This window comes from Anabas testudineus, chromosome 22, assembly GCF_900324465.2.
Source record: "Anabas testudineus chromosome 22, fAnaTes1.2, whole genome shotgun sequence".
Classification (NCBI taxonomy): domain Eukaryota; kingdom Metazoa; phylum Chordata; class Actinopteri; order Anabantiformes; family Anabantidae; genus Anabas; species Anabas testudineus.
Window position 1 is genome coordinate 7596001 of NC_046630.1, and position 19722 is coordinate 7615722.

Below are 19722 nucleotides of genomic sequence, written 5' to 3' on the forward strand. Positions count from 1 at the left end.
TCTATTTGTCATGACTCAGGGTTGTTTGGAGAATGTAACAAGGTTGGACATTACTGGGAAAAAAAGAGTTAATTAAATTACTAATCCAACATGCAGCAGAAGGTATTTGTTTGAGCATGTACATGTCTGTGTATATGTGTCTGCTGTGAGCTTGTGTGTGACATCGATCACTTCTTCCACCAGTGCTCTAAAAGTGGGGGATCCCCCACTGCCTGGCAGATTGGCACTCCAGATCTCTGTTTGTGTCTCCCTTTAATCTGTCTCCCACGCCATGCCATAATCCCTCCCCTGCCGACCCGCACTAACAGGTGGAGCGTGCACTGGGGTGTCCTTGACCTCCGCTGCACGGTGGGCTGGCGTGGGACTGGATCAGACCAGATCAGACGCGACTCACTCTGTGATTGTGTGTGTCTGGGAGCCGGAAAGAGCTACAGGTATCAAAGAGGCTTTTTGGGGGGTTTGAATTTTCCGACAGCAAGTGCAATGAATCTCACCACACCTTATTTCATCTCCAAACATTCACAGTAGGTTTTAAGCAGTTCAGGTATATATGTATCTGTAGGAAAATAAACACTGGGCTTAAAAAGTAAAAACAGAAGAGCAAATTCTTGTTTAAGTCATTTAAGTCTGAAGTGTACTTTATCAAAAATGTATTCTTCAAATTGAGCTTGAAGCCACTGCTGCTATGGTTAACATATATCCCAAAAACAAGGATTTGATGCTTTGTAAAGCGCTGTCATTTTTTCTTTTTTTTTTTGTAGGCATCTTTTCTAGCAGAGTCTGCCATCTTCCTGCAAGTGTCACCCGATTGACAGTAGGCAGGGTAACATATTGCAGCAGTCATCTGAAAAAACTCTGCCCAGGCACAGTGAAATAACAATAACACAGCTCTCGCAAAACCAAATTAAGTCTTCATGTTTACTCTCTCAGGCCATCCAGCCAAGACAAGTCTGTAGAAACTGTTTTTATACTATATGTAAGTGAATGACAGCTAATGGTTTCCCCTTAAGGTAGGGAAATGAAAGCAGATTTTTCTGTTTATCCTCACTGTCCAGATACTAGCAGGAACAGTATAAAGGGAGCAGCAGAGCATAGATGATTGGCTCAATGTAAAAAAACAAGGCATTATCCTTCGAATGAGTGCCCGAGCACCCTGCAGGTCGGAAGAGATAAATCCATTTGTCTAAGGTCTTATTTATGCAGCCATAAGACATGGTCATATTGAGTGGCTCCTACGGGTGCTTAAAAACGGTGAGGAATAGAATAATATTCTATTAACAAATACTATATTACAAATGTTTGTAATCTTTGGCCAACATTAAGTTTGAGTGAGCTCTTTTAAAAGACCAAAGATGAAAAAGTAGCCCTTGAACAATTTTTGATGAACATAAATTGTTTACTTGAAGTCACAAGTTGAGTGTCACTGATGAGGGAAAGACAACAACAACATGCAAAGCTTAGGAAGAAAATTGATTTTACTGCTGAACACTAGTAATCTGTTTTTACACTAAAGTTGAATTACAACATAAATGGGGGGTAATAAATCCAGGCTTGTCCAATACAAAACCCCCCAATAAAACAACAAATTCCCATAATGTTACTAAATGAAAAGGCCTTTAGTTTCAATGCCTGCATATTGTGCAGTGCATATTTCCCCTAGGAAAACAGGAATCCACCAGATATAGGTGTCCATGTTGATGCAGATCCTTCCCTGAGCTCCTTGGGCCATACATGTTTTAAAGACGCACCTTCCTCTGCCCCCAGAGCACAGTGAAAACCCTCATAATCACATAATGGATGCCAACAGCTCAATAGCTTGGGGCTGCATGATTACCTAGAGCTTTTGAAAAGTGTCCGGCAGGGGTGATGGGTAATGTGGTCATCCACTACAGACAAATGAGCCTGAATTCTCAGAATAATGGGCAATTCACACATACAGATTGGGGGGGGGAACGGATCAGCTGCTGGTCATTGTGAATGAGACCTAGATTCTAAAATGTGCCAAGTCATACTAGAGAGGAAAAAACAACTTTATACAAATATGCTCTGACAGATTGCTGAAATTGATACACGTTATCAATTGCAGCAATCTTAAAATCAGCAGAAACAGACTCACAGAGTTTTTCACTACTACGTTGTCATCTTGACTTCCTAGTTCTTGACAGTGTGCCTTAAAGATGTTAGACCATGTAACCAGCCACAACAGAAAAAACAATGTATGGTATATATTATAAGAAAACAGTCCAATTGGAGCAAAATTTGTTAATTATATACACAACACCACACAAACCTTCAGGCTCATGAAATGCAACACACTGCCAGCTGCTTTGCACCTGTATGTGTTGTTAGCGGAGTCAAATTTGAATCATGTTGAATCAAATTACCCAACTGGATCTTTCGCTGACGCTCTCAGCTGTGCTCTAATGAAGCAAAAATATCCTGACAAAATTCATCTTCAAACATCTATTTCTTAATTTCCCCTTACTAGTCTGTCTCTACTTTAATGTTGTTCATTAACTTTTTCTAAGATGAGATAAGAATTCAATTAATTTTGGACTATTCAAATTAGAAAGAATTGTTTGCCTATTCTGTACTGAATAGTGTTATAGCCTAAGTGGGGATTGTTTGAACTTCTTAAATCAGGGCACTATCCTTATTGGCCGTACCTCCATGTCTAACTTTTGATCTTGTTATTTATTTACAACACATAAACACCAGATGCGCTTACACACTTTGCAAGACAAATACAAAATTCATAACCCTGCCTTAAAGCTGAAATTGGGACTTGTGCTCTGTGCCGAAATAGTCAATGTGGAAAGCGCTGTAAAACCCATTATCATCATCATCATCATCATCTCTGAAGCCCCCTGGCGCCTAGGAGATGGTGTACATCTCAGTCCCCATCTATTTTTCCAGCCAGACCTTTTTCTCCCTACAGGCCAGCTCCAGTCCAGTGGCTATGGATCTGTGGACCTGTAGTCAATAGCCTCCTGTAGTTTTGTATCTGTGGTCACTTCTTTTTAACCCTGCGGTCAGACATTCCATGGTAAAGTAGAGATTTCCAGTTATCACATGTGAGAGTCAGAAATTGAATCACTGCAATCACTGTTTTTTGTTGTTTTTTTGTTTTTTTTTAAAGGGGGAAAGTCACAGATTGTGCATCAGAGCTGCATATGTGACTAATAATTGGAGATGAATTCCAAAGCCTGCAGCACAGCTTGTTTAGCCTTAATATATTTACTTTGTCTTTGGAGGCTGAGTTAGAAAATATTTTACCTTGGTGTTGCTTGTCCTTGGCCACGACAGCTCATCCTAAACTCACTGTGTACACTTGTTTTATTTGGCACAATTATCAGTCAGAATACGTTAATGGCATCACCTGTTGAGAAAACACTTTCATTCAGCTTTACACCATGTTAGGCATTGACATTGACAATTTCTTCAGTATGATTATTTATATCGCTTGTTTTTATGCATCGTCCAGCAGGTATTGTTGCATCAGGAAATAATATTATTGTAGAATAAGATAAGGAATGGTCTGAAATTTGATGCAACACAGACTCAGCTAGTGTTTGATTTCAGTGACTGCTTGTGCAAGGAGCTGACTTGTCGGTCTAACTTCTTTATTGATTCCTTGCTTTTCTTTATTTTGCTGCCAAGTGCTGATTGAACACGGGAGTAGAATGGAATGGAACAGATTAGAAATCTACAGTAGAATTCAAATTCTCCCCTTACAGTAGAGTAATATGAAAAGGATTAACACTGGGATGAATGCACAAGAGGAGGAAAAGCGCCTGAGATTACAATGAGAGCTTTGTTTCTCCAACTATCGAGCTGAGGTTTCTGCAAGGATCCATTATTCTTGCTTTGATGCTGCTGTCTCAATGAAAAGTGTTTGGCGGCGAAGCATTGTTTCAGCAGCAAAGGGGGATATCACTGCAGTGCTATTCAGCATAACATATTCTACCCCTCCCTACACTTCACCATGTGCAGTTACCTGCGGTGCTAAATTAGAGTGTGACAGCAGTGGCTAAATATGGAGCTCCGTGCCCACCTTCATCTTATCAAACTTTTAGGGGTTTGCCAAGCAGAAACCACTCTAAAAGGGACGAAGGCCCCTGATAAACGTGCCGGTTACCCAGACGACGGTTGTCGAGGGCACTGTTTGTCAGTTATATGGGCTGGTTGTCAAGGAGCAGATTGTCAGCGACCAGGGAAGTCGGGGACAATTAGAAGATGGGTGATTTATGGTGTGTGATTAAAAAAAACAGAGGCGCTGTTGTGTTTGGCGGGTATTGACGTGTCTGAACACCGGCATCCTCAGCCGTGCGTGCTTGTGTGTGCCTGCAGACGGATGCGTTGATATGTCAGAGTGTGACAGATATTCCTAGCTAGGCTCTTCCAACATCATTTCCCATCGCTCTTCTCAGCACAGATGTTCGCCTGTGCACGCCCGATCACATACCCCTCCGCACACATGCACACACACAAAACAGGCAGTGCTCCCCACATATCCCAGCTCCAGCTGTTACAGCAGTTAGTGGGACATGGTAGATGCCTCTATTAGAGAGCCGCAAATCCCCGCAGAGGTGGAGAAAAGAGAGAAGATATGAACTGAGCGATGGTTTAGGAATGAACAGAGAGGCATGAACAATGACCCCAGTGCTGTAGGGAGGGACCGTGCTCTGGCTCTGGTAAGTCTCACAGCAGACATTCTGGACATTGCTGGATCCAGCTTCACAGATTTCTAGTGAAGGAGGGGAGGTACATACTGCAGGGGTGCAAGGGAGTTTTGCAGAGGGGTCTTGGCGCTAGGGATGAATGCTCCGGAAATACCAGACAAGGCTTTTTAGAAGTGGCGCTCAATGAGGGCAGATGTGGCCGTGGGACAATCACAAAGTCATCATTCTACTACTGTTTACCTTTTCCTTTAGACACACACACCATACACAGATTAACACACACATTCAAGTGGAACATTCTGTACAACCATAAACGGGGGATAGTTTAAGGGAAAGTTTGCCTCTGCAGAGCAGTGGTTACCTCCAGCCTTCACATATGGTTTTATTTACTTTTTACAAGGATTTAAGTTTGTGAGTTTGAAGCTCGTGCCAGCTGCTGGTAGTAGACTAGAGGTTAAATACTACAAAATAAAGTTGGGAGCTGGTAAAATCCCTCTGTTACAGCTGCAAATCTTTGGTACTTGTTCTCAGCGCCATACCATGTTGACCTTTACAGAAGTCTATATTTTACATCTCCAGTGACTCCTATTGCTCCCTTATCCCTCTATCCTGCCACCACTCCCCTGGGGCCACATTGTGATGTCGTGGGTTGCTGTCCAAAGCACTGGGTATGCATCTGTCCAGCTGTCGAGGCAAGACAACACAGCAAACCTTTCGTGCAGGGTTTTGGGCAATTTGCTTTCTTTACGTGTCTTGAGGTTGATCTTTTCTCGGCAGTTAATAATGTTTCCTGTTAGACTGGGATGAACCGGTGTGGGTGGATTAACAGATAATAGGCAGTGGGAAGACATGGGAGAAAGACACTCTAGGCTTTCAGCGTGGTGACCCAGTGTGGGAGGTATGCATGCCGGCTCTGATAAGGGCCAGACTGCTAACTGTTTCCTCCAGTTTCTACTGAATGCTAATCAGTAGCAGCAGAAGACAGTTTTGGCTGGTTTTTCTTATTTCCTCTTATTGAGCGTCTGCCTTTTCCCTCGCTATCCGTCTCTTGTCCTCTGCTCTCATTCTGTTTTCCTCTCATCTCTTTCCCTTTTTTCTGTCGCGGTCTGAACAGAGATAGCTGTTACAAGTCTTTGCAGATTTAGCATGAAAATGAGGGAGAGTACTTGGCTCTTCAACGTAGACATGTTCCTCGGCTCCCTCTGTGTGTATGTGTGTGTGAGAGAGAGAGAGAAAGAGCTCAGTGGATTCTCACCATATGGAGTAAATTCATTTGCATATTGTATTGTTCCCCTGGCACATGGTCTCTTGTGAGTTTCAGCCATAATATAGTGAATCTCTCTCTAGTGACCAGCACGTGAACATATACACTCAGACTGTGACCTTTAACCACATAGTAACTCATCCCAACACACATTTACCCTTTTATTCCCTCCTTGCTCCCCCTACCGCAGAATCTGATCCAAGGATTTGTTTTGGATTGTCTTGGATTCACCCTGTTTCTCCCCGTTTTCAGTGGGTTTGTGCGTCTGCGTGCGCACATGTGCTGTCTGTATGTGTTTCTTTTGGCTGGGCACAAGAATTTAATTACATATCAGCATCCACCCACACAGCCTTTGATATCTTCCAAGGAGACAAAATCTTGCATTGTTAAACTTGTTGAGGGTAGGATGTGCGGCAACACATTCACACACACTGATACTATTACTGTTATGTACACATTTCATTGATAACGTCCACTCCAAAGCACCAAAGACTAACTGTTGTGAGCATATGCCCAATCCTATGTACAATACAATAGTTCAACTTTGAAAAATTATTTGTAGATCTGTCAGTGAAAATGCCAGACTTTCTAATTTGTTTCTGAGATATGGAGACATCACTACAAACTCTGGCAGGGCAAGAAATCAGAACTAATTATTTTAACTACTTTCTGTGAAAGTAAAACCAAAAGTAAAAAAAAATTAGGGACATTTTGGTTGCGTAAAACTTAAACCAGTTCAACCATTAATTGTGATAGGTGTGATAGGCTGACAGGCACGGCTGGGTTTCCCCAGGAATTTGGTTAGAAGAGAAAGTAAGCGACTTGCGACTGTTTTTTCCCAGACATTGCAACAGGCTGCTGTAATTAATTACTGCACAGCAAACATGTGTATGACGCGGTCACAATCACCAGCAATCACCACTCGGCTAAATAACACATCCTTTCACATGTTATCTATTCATTAATGTAGTTATCTTGATTAATGCAATTTTATGCACCCATCTTAATTCTTACTTATCAAATATGTCTTTTCCTGTGTTATTATTGCTACAGTGCGTTTTAATATCTAGTCTAATATTTTTATCAAAATGTAAGAATTCTTTCTGCTATTAATGAAAATGTTACAGAAAATGCTTTGTTTCTGTCAAACTTGTAAGACTGGTTGTGTTTTACTCATTCTAACTTTCGCTTTCAACATCTCTGCTGTTGGCTTCAGTTATCTACTGTACTTTACCACGGCAATGCTACACCCTTTTTCTAAACCTTTAAAGCCACCTATTCCTGTCTTTAAACAACTTTAATTTCTGTACTGAGGACTAGCATATTATACATGACCTTTAGAGGGAATTTTATTAATCATATTTTGATATTTCTTGTCTCTCTTGAAGGAGTACTCTGGTTTTGACCCTTGACCCGTGCTTCCTTTAGTTTTACTGGGCAGGATAAACATGTCAGCTGTGATGTATTTTTTTTCCATCAGATTCCACTTGTTATTTTCCATTTCATTCACCATCCATTGTAAGCAAACCCAAAAGCTTGGGCCCAATTTGTGCTAGAGCAGCAGCTTTATGCCAGTTTATTTCTACAGTATAAGGCAAATGAGCAGATTTCCTGCCAAATCTAACCAGGTGGCACAAATTGTGAAAAGAATAGAACTGTAGATGCTGGCGTAGATGCTGCCAGGCTCAAAATTATTTTAGTGCTGATTTATTGATGGCAAAGTGTTTCAAATGCCATCATTTACATTTATCCTGCTTTTGGATTCTGACTAAATCATTCTGGGTGGGGTCGTCAGCAGAATGCCTAATAGTTAGTGACAACATGAATGGTTATTGAAACTCCCTTTCTAACACAGCTCACACACTACGTGAAACCCTGTCCTCTGCTGTGTTGAATGTTGGGGTGTTGATGCTTGATAAGTTTCTATAACCGCTTGGTTGGCAAAGATCGTTGCCAGACTGACAGCTGCTCTGACTCCACATTCCCCGGCATGTGATCCAGGATTTGAAACTCAGGGGAGAGTCTGCCTTGGATGGACGGAGACACATAGTGGAAAAAACACATGTACTTAGAGGCACACATGCACCAGCTTACAAACACACACACACACGTACAGGGTCGGGGGCTGAAGAGCTGGAGAGGCTAGATGTCACAGGCCTTATAATAGAGGGATGCCCTCCTAAGCTGCTTCACTCCAGAGCCCATAAAATCAAACTGTCATATCAATGAGCAGCTCACCAGAAAAAAAAAGCTCCCCTCTCCTCCTCACTTTCTTTTTCAGACTCTCTTCTATCCCTCTCCCTCCCTTTTGCCATGCCTTTCTTGAAAAGCAGGTTTGTAGTTTTGTGGCGGACTGAGCAGGCTTTTCAATTATTTTCGGTGTCATTCGTAATGGTTTAAGAAGGAGAGAGGAAGAGGGAGATGAGAGGAAAGGCAAGAGAGAGCTGAAAGTAGAGGAGGACATGGGCGCTGGCGGAGCTGAGCTGTTAGTGGCGGGCTAAATGGAGATCTAATTCAATTTTAGCTATGACCAAAGGCCAGGTTCCTTTACTAAAAGCCTGCTTGCATCAAAGGCAAACATGGCATCTGTTTTTTAATCCCTTTCTTCTTTTCAACTAAAGACGGCAACATCAAAAGGGCAGAAACTTTGCATCAATCCCCAGTGTAACATCCCTTCCTCTTCTTTTTCTAATTTGATAAAAAGCATCTTTAGGTCTTTTCCACCACCCTCTATGTTGGATTTAGTGCAGATCCGTCTTTTGAATCTCTGAATGTACAGTCAATATGCACCCAGCAGATGGTGCGTGGCTCTGCTGCTTTTCTTCCTTTCTTGTTTTTTTCACCTCTTGTTTTTTTTTCCTCTCCAATAGCCAGTAACAATTTGCTGCTCAGTGTATGTTAGCTGCATGTTCCTCTGTTTGTTCTGCTCTCTTTCTCTTTCTATCACAGATGTAGCCTGAAATCACGTCTGTCACACTGGCCTTAATCTCGGGGTTAGCAGCTGCCGGTTGGTTCTCTGTGTGTGTGTGTGTGTGTGTGTGTGTGTGTGTGTATTTGTGTGTGATCTTGTGTGAAAATTCAAATAAGCAATTATATTCACCTCACTGGTCTGGTCACCTGATTGTGTAAATGTTAGTTTGTTTAGAGCCAGTGCTCAGTGGATAATTAAATTCATAGCTTGACAATTTGTGCAGAAAAAAATGCATTTTGTTCATCTCTAAATCTTGCAATTTTTTCTATCCATACATAAACCAACAAGTAAATGCAACAAGTGTGATTTTACACAGTATTTCTTCACCAGAAGCTGTAACTTGCATAAAAAAGAGGGAAGTAATAATAAATGGTACAAGGCTAGACAAGCATTTTACCACTTCTCTTGTGCTAAGCTAACGCCAACTGACTGCTTGCTGTTAATTCTGCGTCCAAGTTGTGTCTATCTCTTCACAAGAAAGTCTATTTCCCTATTCCCTAACTGTTCATTTACGCAGAAGATGAGTCGAATTCTGTGAATTGGAAGTAAGAAATGAGTAAGCAAGTACAAAAAGAATAAAGAAAGCAATGAAATAAGGAAGGAAGGATTCTACAGGCTCACAGCTCGTTCAAGGCAAAGCTGAGGCTGTGAGCTTGAGTTACACTGCCAGACAATGGGCTTCTTTCACCCAGACTCACCCACACTTGCACAGACACACATACACAACACAGAGAGGCCTTCATTCTCAAACTGTTGTTGCTCCTGTTGCACAATATTTGGCTCTTATTATTTCATTATGCCGCCTTCTTCCTGCTCCCCTTCCTCTCCTCCCTGCTTTCTGGTTTTAATTTTCTTGGCTGCATGTTTCTGTCTGACTGATTGCTGCTTGTATCAGGCCTGTACTGTATGATTACATATGATAACAGAGGCTAATTTTAACTGTGAACCCCCTCTGACATTGTGTCTCCAAGTTGTGGCAGCATAAAGACAGAAGGGGCTGGGGGGGGTGGGCAAAAACAAGGGGATGTCACACTTATTCTTTAAATTCCAGGAATTTTGTTTCCTGTTTTCCTGTGTGTGTTTCACATACTAGTCCATCCCTCCAGGCAGTGCTCATTAGCCCCTTGGTCCTCTCTAAACAGGTGGGGCATGTTTGGCACAGCCCCCTGACATACAGTCAGGCTTAATTGGGCTTAGAGGACCCCTTACACACACACACACACACACACACACACACACACAGCACTCATATTCACCACTCACTTCACACTGTTCCTTACATTCTTAAAGAGCCAATTGTCCTTTCTGCTCCTGAGGGTAAGGCTGCAGTTCTTGGGCCGGAGAATGTAAATCCAGCCCCAAGCCTGTCTTCAGGCCTGGCTGACTGGCCCCTCTGGCTGCCCTCCCCACCTCTCGCTGCCCACCATCTCTTCACTTTCCTTTCTCTGTCAAAAGATAATAACAACCACTACCCATGCAAGCTCTATTGATATGCAGACGTATCCCCCAGATGTCACCGGGTTGTTCTCGCCGCTGGCTCCTCTATCTCCTCGCTCGCTTTTCCCTCTGCTCTCCACCTCGCCCTCCACAACATCTTTTTTTTTCTCTCTCTCGCGCGCCTCGGCTCTTGGTGCTTTCCCAACTAGACTCTTTGTGCTTCTTTGTGTCTCGGTTGTTGAAGAATTTTTTAAGCTAAAGACACTTTTTTTCTTCATATTTTCTTTTTAAGGATACCCAGAGACTGGATTATCCTCATGTGACTATGCTGCTTTGTGTTTTTTGCAGTGTGTGAGCATCTGCTGAGCTCTCTGGGTAAACGTGAAGTATCACCATACCTATTTCTGTGTAATTACAGCCACATCAGCCTGTTTTTTACTTCCTGGGCAAAAACTTGACACAACCTTGAAAGTGTTTTCTTCAAAAAAAAAAAAAATCCTGCTTCTGCCTTCTGTCACACACACACACATACACACACATTCGTATAGCTACTATCCACCACTGCTACTGGCTCAGCGATATCTCATTATCCTGTTTATTCATACAAACAACTGCCTATTCCTTTTTACACACACACACATATAGATGTAGCACTTGAGTGGAGAGAGAAAGAAACAAGTGTTGAAGAGTGTTTATATCTGTGTGTGTCTCGGTGTGAGGTTACACAGGGCAGGTGCGGAGGTTTGAATGTTAACTGCCTTATCACTCCAATTTCACACTCTCGCCTCCAGTCACACAAACACAATGCACATGCACAGAAACACCCTGTTGCCTCCAGTCTTGTATGTGACGACTGATTAGCAGGGAAACAGGGGGTCTCTCTCTCCCTCTCTGTCACACACACACACACACACACACACACACACACACACACACACACACAGTAATCCAAGCCAGAGGGGAGGTTTCGTGTGTGTGTGTGTGTGTGTGTGTGTGAGTGTGTTAATGAGTGTGTGTGGCTGCTTGTGTAATGGGGCCACCTGTCTACTCATTAGCCTCGTTACCCAGCCTTTTAATTGCCCCCAAACTCTGCATCATGTCTCCTCCTCCTTATCTCCCGGTGGTTTCTCTTCATCATGTTAAGTGAGCTATGGGGACATATCAATAATCTGACATCACTGCATACAGAAAGGATTGTGTCATAACATGCAGGTGTGTGTGTGCGTGGTGGGATTGGGTGAGATTGTGTTAGTCCACATATGTCAGCGTATTAGCAAATGGATTGTTTTGACCTCGGTATCAGGAGACAAAGGAATATGACGCCAGTCAGGGGGGAATTGGTGAATGTGCACACACACACACACACACACACACACACACACACACACACACTTGTACACAGGGTTATCAAGTTGATTTGGTTACCTTGAGCAACCTAAAGCTCTACCTCCCTCTCCCTCATTTTAACACTTATAATCATAATTATTTGTCTGCGGGAAACTGCAGCAGATTGCTTTATTGGATTTTTTTGCAGCTTAGCATACATTTTCACTCTATTTGTTTCAGAGCAGTATTTCTCAAAGAGTTTTTCTTGTATTACAGTCCTAATGTACAAATTTCAGCTAATAATGATTTCTTTTATTACTTTGGGGCAGAGGTACAACCCAAAGGCAAACTTAACCAAAGATAAACTAAGATTTTTGCAAGACAAAAATTCTTCTGCTGTAGCTGAACTAATCTGCTCTGCTTCCCAAACTGTATTATTTTGGCAACATGATGGTCATTAAATCCTTTGTATTTCAAAGGTTAGGAGTTATTGAACATGTAGTTTTGTCTAATAGGACTGATACATATCAAGATGCTTCTCATCTATATTATTTTCCTTATCCAGTAAATGAAATACCAGACAGTCCCAGTTCTTTATCACATTGGTGCAAACATCTCAAATAAGTATCTCATAAAAATTCTACTGACTGACTCATTAATCAATCACAGGAATGTGGTGTGAAACTATTTTCATAATTGATTAATTTGGGGTTTGGAGTCTTGTTCAGTTTGTTCACATTTGCAAGTTTTCCAACAAAGCCCTCAAATATTCAGAAATGTTAATCAGATAGATACTTGGCTTGAAAGCTATTCCAAAATCTGTGAGGGTTAAAATATTTATATGTCCTGGTGATGTATCTCATGGCGTCATATCACGCAACCCTATCAAAAACGCATAACTTAAAAATGCATAAACATGAAAAATGATCTGAGATTACTTGTGCAACTCGTCTTGTCCTCCGCTCACCTTGCTCTCACCATTTTTCCACATATCTCTCGCTCACTCTCCCCTCCTCTGTGTATCTGTCAGACAGCTCTCTGGGCTGTTGCCAGTCACGTCACATGAGAGAACAGGCGGCAGTACATTCCTGCTGAACATAGCTTTGCACTCAGGGGATTCCCTCCCATGTCTCCATCTCTCTGCCCCCTCTTTGTTTTTGTCCATTTTTGTGTGAGAACGTCCAAATCAAGTGTGGGCTACACTTCCATCGCAGGCTTACATCCTCTTTTTTGCTACTTGCATGCAGTGAGCCATGCATTATTTTGCTCTCATGACATAAGCTAAGTTTTTTTTTTTTTTTTTGTAAAGAATACCTTGCACGCAGAGAGGAGCTCGCTTTAATAATTTGTTAGTGACTGTGCTGTATAGATATATATATTGCATTATGAGGTCTAGACTTGGCCCACTTGTCCCAGCTGCATTGCTTGGCCACACATCAGCACACAAAATATCAAATTGCATCCAAAAAGTCTGCAAATCTCAGGCAGGATGATATCGTATACAGAAAATTTGGACAGTTTCAATGGAAAATATTCATAAACCATAACTTCTTGGAACAATGTGGTCTTTTATTTGCTCAGAAAGAATGAATTTCCTCAAGTTTCTTCATAATTAACCACACTCTCATGGATGTCTGTTTCACTCCAGACCCCCTCCCTCCCTCTCCTCTCTCCAACACCTTTGCTAGTATCGCACCTCTCCATCTCTTCCACTCTTTAGTTTTTCTCTCGCCGTCTCTCGTACATCTTCTGTGTTTAAAGTTCAAACTACGGAGGCATACTGACTGAGTCCTGAGGCTGTTATTGATCGACTAACAGAGAGAAAGAAAGAGACAGTGAAAGGTACCAGGAGAAGGAGTGAACCAGGGCCGGCAGAGAAAAAGCCTCGAGAGCTTGTCTGAACTGGAGGGTCTATTTCTGTCTCAGTGCGTCATTATTAGACAGAAGATACCCAGGGCACATGGGATGAGATGACGGATGCTTGGAGGATTAGGAGGAAGAGTGAAGGGTTAAGTTTCGTATTGAGAGGTCACTGTTGATTTGGTGCTGTAGACAAAAGATAAAGAGATAAAGGGAGGGACCTTGTCAGTCTGGTCCAGTAGCCTGAAGCCCATTCAAACCAAAGATGATGGTTTATTGTCTGATGCATGACGCAGATGCATCTCTAACCTGGTGATCAATGTGTCTGTGCCTGTTTATGTGCAATCTAGTGTCTGGTTGTTAATAATAATTTGATTATCAAGTACTTGTTATTTATAATCATTCTGTTGTAACCAACGGTGCAATAGACAAGGACGCAGGATGTAATTGGGCGAAACGGTACTGTTTGCTTCAGTACCTGGTCACACCACGCGGTGCATCTTAATGTTAATGTAAAGTTGGAGTTTTTAGTACATTAGTACCTCCAACCGTTACACAAATTATCTTTATTTCAGTGGTCAACAAATACGGGTTTTTCAATGGCCAATGCCGTGCTGTGAAACCTGTGTGCAGCATTGTTTGCTGTGTTTAGTTCTCTAGATTTTGTATGGCACATCATTGAATAGGAAGCAACACAGAGGAGAATTCCCACACACAAACAGAGTAGGGTTAGGTCTTGGGTTGGATTTAATTTAGTCTGGTTTCATTTCTCAATAATTATTTTCTTTCAGTTTTGGTTACTTACTGTTATTGAATTAAAGAGAACTCTTTTTCCAAGCATTATCTAGAACTGGGTGTAGAAACCTGCATGAGCCATACACTTTGCGATACTAAACACTAATCTTTTTTCTGGCATATGGTGCAAAATAAAGCTATATTGTGTACCATGGAATACTGTGGTGTTAAAAAATAAGTTAACTCATATGTTGGCATCAGTGTGGTTGATGCATCCATATTAAAGTATAGCTCTTTGAAATTTATTAGAAATTTAAAGGATGGCTTATTCCTCTCTTTACTGTTTTGTTATTATCTTTTTACGAGTTTAGGTTTCAACATATAGTTCAATTGCTAGGAAAAGAAAATGCAAATCAATGCACGTTCCCCTCGGTCCGCCTGATCCCCTACGTAAGGCTAGTCTCTTAAGACATTTAATATCTTTTCCAATTCAGTACTCAGTACCTCTTAATACCCAGTCCTAACACACACCCATCTGAAATGTACAATCTAGTGAGGTGTTACAGGTTATGCATTGTTTGCACATAGCAGGATCCAGCCATTATTTTTTAAACCAGGGCAAGAAACTGGCATCCTGCCACTAACGTTGAATCTTATTTTCTATCTTTGTTAGAAGCCGAATGTGGTTCTTCTGGCTTGTCTTTGTATCTACCCATCTCATTCTGATGGGCAGCCACAAATGCAGCACATGGCAGTTGAAAAACAGGCCTTTTTACTTTTTCAGTGGCATGATATTTTATTTAGATTTTTTTGTCACCTTTAAGTTGTTTGAAATGGGGTTCATTTTAAGAAGTGGGGAAGCTCTGCATTGTTAAGGAGATCTGTTATCAACAAACATCCGTGAACTATTAATAAATCATTGCGGTTCCACTTGGTGGGATGCTGTTGGCGTCAACGTGTTTGTGTGTCTGGGTGCACATATGTGCGTGTGCATGCGTAAATCATACTAGGAGCCAAAACCTTATATTTAAACAAGACTTCTAAACTTATTTTTTCTAAACTCCGTCTCTTGTGGGGAAACACTTCTTATCTCTTGTGTATTGCAACCACAAACCACCTCCAGTATTTCTTGTGCTCCTGTTGTTGCTCTCATGGCTTCATATAAAGAAAGCCTCCAAAAACACTCTAATTGCTATGCAGCTCTAACAAGAATGGAAACCAACTATCATAACCTAACAGTAATTAATGATTTTCCTGTTTCTAACATTTTTCTTAAACTAAACTTGTTCAAAAGATTATTATTAATTTAATAACCACCATCTTTCAATTTGCCACACACCTTCTAGGACATTACTCATATGTCCTGATTTGAGATTTTAACAAAACCAACTTCTAGAGGGGAGAAAACATTTTAACCACATACAGCTCCCGGAGGGGGGGGGACAAGAAAGAGATGGGCTGAAGGAAGACAGGCGAGAGTAAGGGAAAGATTTAAACACAAAGGGGAGAGAGGTTAAAGAGAGAAGGTGGAGGTTGTACAAGTGGTGATTTGTGACTCAGGGGAAACAGGCAAAGGGCTTATTTTCCCCGGGCACTCAGAGACCATAACAGGCCCAGGCGCTATGTGTTTCCTCTAGATAAAGCTCTGCAAGTTTACATGTACTCGCGTTGACTTAGTAACACATTATATTTTGACTACCACAACTTTGTGAAGGAAGATAATTGTTTTTGTTGAAGCTGCTGATGTTTGTTCCATTACCTTTTACATTTGACGACTGCCTTGCCAAAAATGGTGACGTACTGCAGGAATTCAGTGTTTCCTCTGTTAATTGTACTCTTGGCACAGCGGATAAGACTCACAGGCATCTCATTCTCACTTATTTGCAGCTTATGATAACACACAGCTGCGCACAGGAGATGGCAAAGATGATGTGAAAGAGAGGGCAAATGTCAGAAAAATAACCAAAGAGATAAATGGAGAATGAATGATTGGCAGACTGCATTTTTCCATGCTGCTCTTACACTTCATCTTACACTTAAATCCTCAGTTTGCATTCATAGTAATCAAGATGAAAAAAAAAAAACAGAAAGTGAGAGCGAAAAGACAAAACTGTCCTTGTTCAGTCTGAATTCCACAGTGGTCCAGACAATAGCTTCATCACACTTCTCCCTGCCAAAACACTTGCTTTTTTATCAGCCTACTCTCCACACCCATCAGATAGAATAAATCAATAAGGCGATAAAGTGCTTGCTAATTACAACATGTTGGACACTTGATAAATGCAGTTTTGAGGGTTTTTGTGAGTATTTTTGCATTTATTGCACATAGGAGAAAAAGTATGCACATTAATGTAGTCTGCAAAAAAAAAAAATTTCAAGCTGCTGCTCCCAGACTGCAAATTCCTGCACTGAGCCGCAGGATGATGCGCTAAAATCTCGACAGTGAAAAGACTGAGCGCTGCTTATTAGCTTTGAAGTTAATTTGACAAGTGCAGGTATGCTTCGACTATAAGCAATATCACCTCTGGAAAAAAAAATCAGCAGCAATGTGTTGTTGCCTCAGAGGCAGTAGAGTCTATACATGTGTGTTAAAAAGAGTGGACTTGCTGGTGAGTGAGTGAATGTGTGTGTGTTTCTGTGTGGGTTGAAACATCATTACCTAGGGATCTGAGTACACGGCCAGACATCATTAGGCTTTAAGGCGAGAAAGTCTCCACGGCACCAGTTTTGCAGTCTCTCTGACACGACAGGCAGGCATGCCGTTTAAGATCATTTATTTGGTTTTGCATGTATGCCTGTATGTGTGTTGTTGTGGGTTGCATTTTGGGTGTGTTTGTGTGCATGTTATTTATTTATTTTGCCTGGTAATATGCCTGAGCCTTCATTATAGCCAGAGCCATAACTTTGATAAATCACTTGGGCTCGGGGCCCTCACTGCTTTCACAGTATTAGAAAACTAATTGAAATTCTCTTCCGCCCCCTCCTCTCTCCCTCTCTCTCTCTCTCCTTTTTCTCTTTCTTTCACTTTCAGTGTTTTTCACCCATTCCCTCGTTCTGTCTTCCCGTCTCTGTAGCGAGGGCCAAACAGTACCATGTTTTTTCTGTGGAATAGAAGCCAAGAGGGGAAAATGTCATCACTGATTTAATAGGCGTAGTCTTACTCAGAAACACATACAGGAGGCTCACACACACACACACACACACACACACACAAAACGCACTGCACTCTGGGGAGTGTTAGGAATCCTGATAATGTCATCATAGGAATCTCGATAATGTGCCCCGCTCTCCTGCAGGCTGCAGTTTTACTGTGCCTCTCCTTTTCCTCTGCTTTTGATTAAACTGGGGGATGAGATTTAGGTTTAGGTTGATGGGATTTAGAGTTTAGATACTTGTTTCTATGGCCATGATCCCCCCGCTGTCCCCGGATTCAGGGTCTGTTTGGTTCGTTGCCTGGGATCTCCCAGCTGCCACTGGATTTAGGGTTTAGTCGTTTCATTGTCCATGATCCCCCTGCTGCTACTAGATTTGTATTCATTTGCAGGAATCTCTCTGTGCTGCAGCTAAATTCAGGGTGTGGTTGTTTTGTTTTGAAGGGTCTCCCAGATGAAATTTGTTTTGGAGTTGTTTTATTGTCCTCACCACTGCTGGATTTAGGGTTTGGCTGTTTTGTTATGCACCATCTCTCAGCTGTTGCTAGATTTAGGGTTTAGTTGTTTTTGTTGTCCAGGATCTCCCCACTGCCACCAGATTTCCAGGCTTTGGATACTTCTTTTTAATATCTAGCCATTGCTGCTGTCTCGATACGACTGTGTGTGTTTATGTGAGGCAGCTTGTGTGGATCGGGTGATTTCATAGACTCCTGTCAGCACACAAAATTTTTCTCTGCAAACATTCCTCTGACGTGATGCAAGCCTAGGAGAGGATGGCAGTGTGTGTGTGTGTGTGTGTGTTTGTGTGCTTTTGACTGGCAACATTTGTCTGTTTCCCAGACAAATCCATACCATCGCTTCCAGACACACTGCAGGCACATAGCCACACATGCACAGGTTGCATGTGTGTGTGTAGTTAATGAGGATGTGTTGATTGATTTGACTGCAGTAATTAGCTGGAGTGTGAAGGCCTGGAAAGGTCTCCGCTCTGGTGGGAGTGTCCCCTCTGGAGAGACATTGAACTGTGCTATGCACCATTACGTTAGTCACACACACCACAGAAACAGTCCCATCCAAATCTCAGATGCGGGATGAGTCATCTCTCCGAGGCAGACCTAATACTCTGTGTGGTTGTGAGAAGAGAGGAAGCATGTTTGCTGTGTGTGTGTGTGTGTGTGTGTGTATCAGAGTCAGAGACATAAGGATGTTTGCAGCATGGAGATGTGTGTTGTGGACTGAGATGTGCTTGTGCCAGCAGTTTCTTTTCCTGCACAGAGTGGCCTGAACACTGACCTGACAAATCAACTCTTAGCCTCACCTCCGCTTCAGCCTGCTCATTTGTAAATTCACTTCCTTACTGCGGCCCAGATCCCTTTTGTGCATCTCATGGCTGCTTCTCGTAAATGCAAATAATATGGTCTGAAGTATGACAACCTCAGTCTGTAGACTTCCTCCTCCTGATTACCAAGGATGCAGAATGAATGACTTCAGTAAACTGTTGTAAACAGTGCCGCCACATGGACGACTGCAGAATTACATACGATGCAGAGCTTTAGAAAGCATTATTTCTGTGCTTTCTGCTTCTCTCATCTGCACTGTTCCACTTGATCTAAACAATCAAGCAATTATTCATTCCCTACGGAATTTGTGAGCTTCTTTTTTTCTCTTTTTGTGTTGTTTCTTGTGTTCATTTCCCTTCTATTCATAGTGTTATTGATCAACCCTATATCTAAGATGCTTTTCTGTGCAATTAGGGCAATTATTAATGTAATTTTCTCTTCTACCTCTCTTTTGATACTCTAAATACATCTGTTAACGCACCCTTCTCCACCTCTATTTTCCCCTTTCCCCTTCCCCTTCGTTTTTTACCCCAAACAGGAAGTTCTACTACATCACTCTGTTGAGGGACCCAGTGTCTCGATACCTCAGCGAGTGGAGACATGTGCAGCGAGGAGCCACGTGGAAAACTTCCTTGCATATGTGCGATGGACGGACCCCGACACCTGAGGAGCTGCCCTCCTGCTATGAGGGCTCTGACTGGTCAGGGTGCACCCTTCAGCAGTTCATGGACTGTCCGTACAACCTGGCCAACAACAGACAGGTGAGGAGAAATAGCTTGTCCACCTTGTGACCTTCAGAAAGAGAGGGTAGGGTTCATGTTCAGTTTCCCATTAACTTAACTGAGGTAACTGTAATCTTAAAATATTACAAATATAAATATTGTTGTTAAAGAAGAAAAATTTGATTTCTTTTTATTTGATTTGTTAAAATTCAGACTCATTGAAAAGATGTTGA

General features: G+C 42.0%; 1 protein-coding gene across 1 annotated transcript in view; it reads left to right on the top strand.

Moving 5' to 3' along the window:
* Positions 1 to 19722, top strand: part of hs6st1a (heparan sulfate 6-O-sulfotransferase 1a) — a 50702-nt gene that overhangs the window by 23449 nt on the left and 7531 nt on the right. Inside the window, exon 2 of the mRNA XM_026339643.1 lies at positions 19306 to 19528. Coding sequence (XP_026195428.1) covers positions 19306 to 19528 — 223 coding nt within the window. The remainder of the gene's footprint in view (positions 1 to 19305; positions 19529 to 19722) is intronic.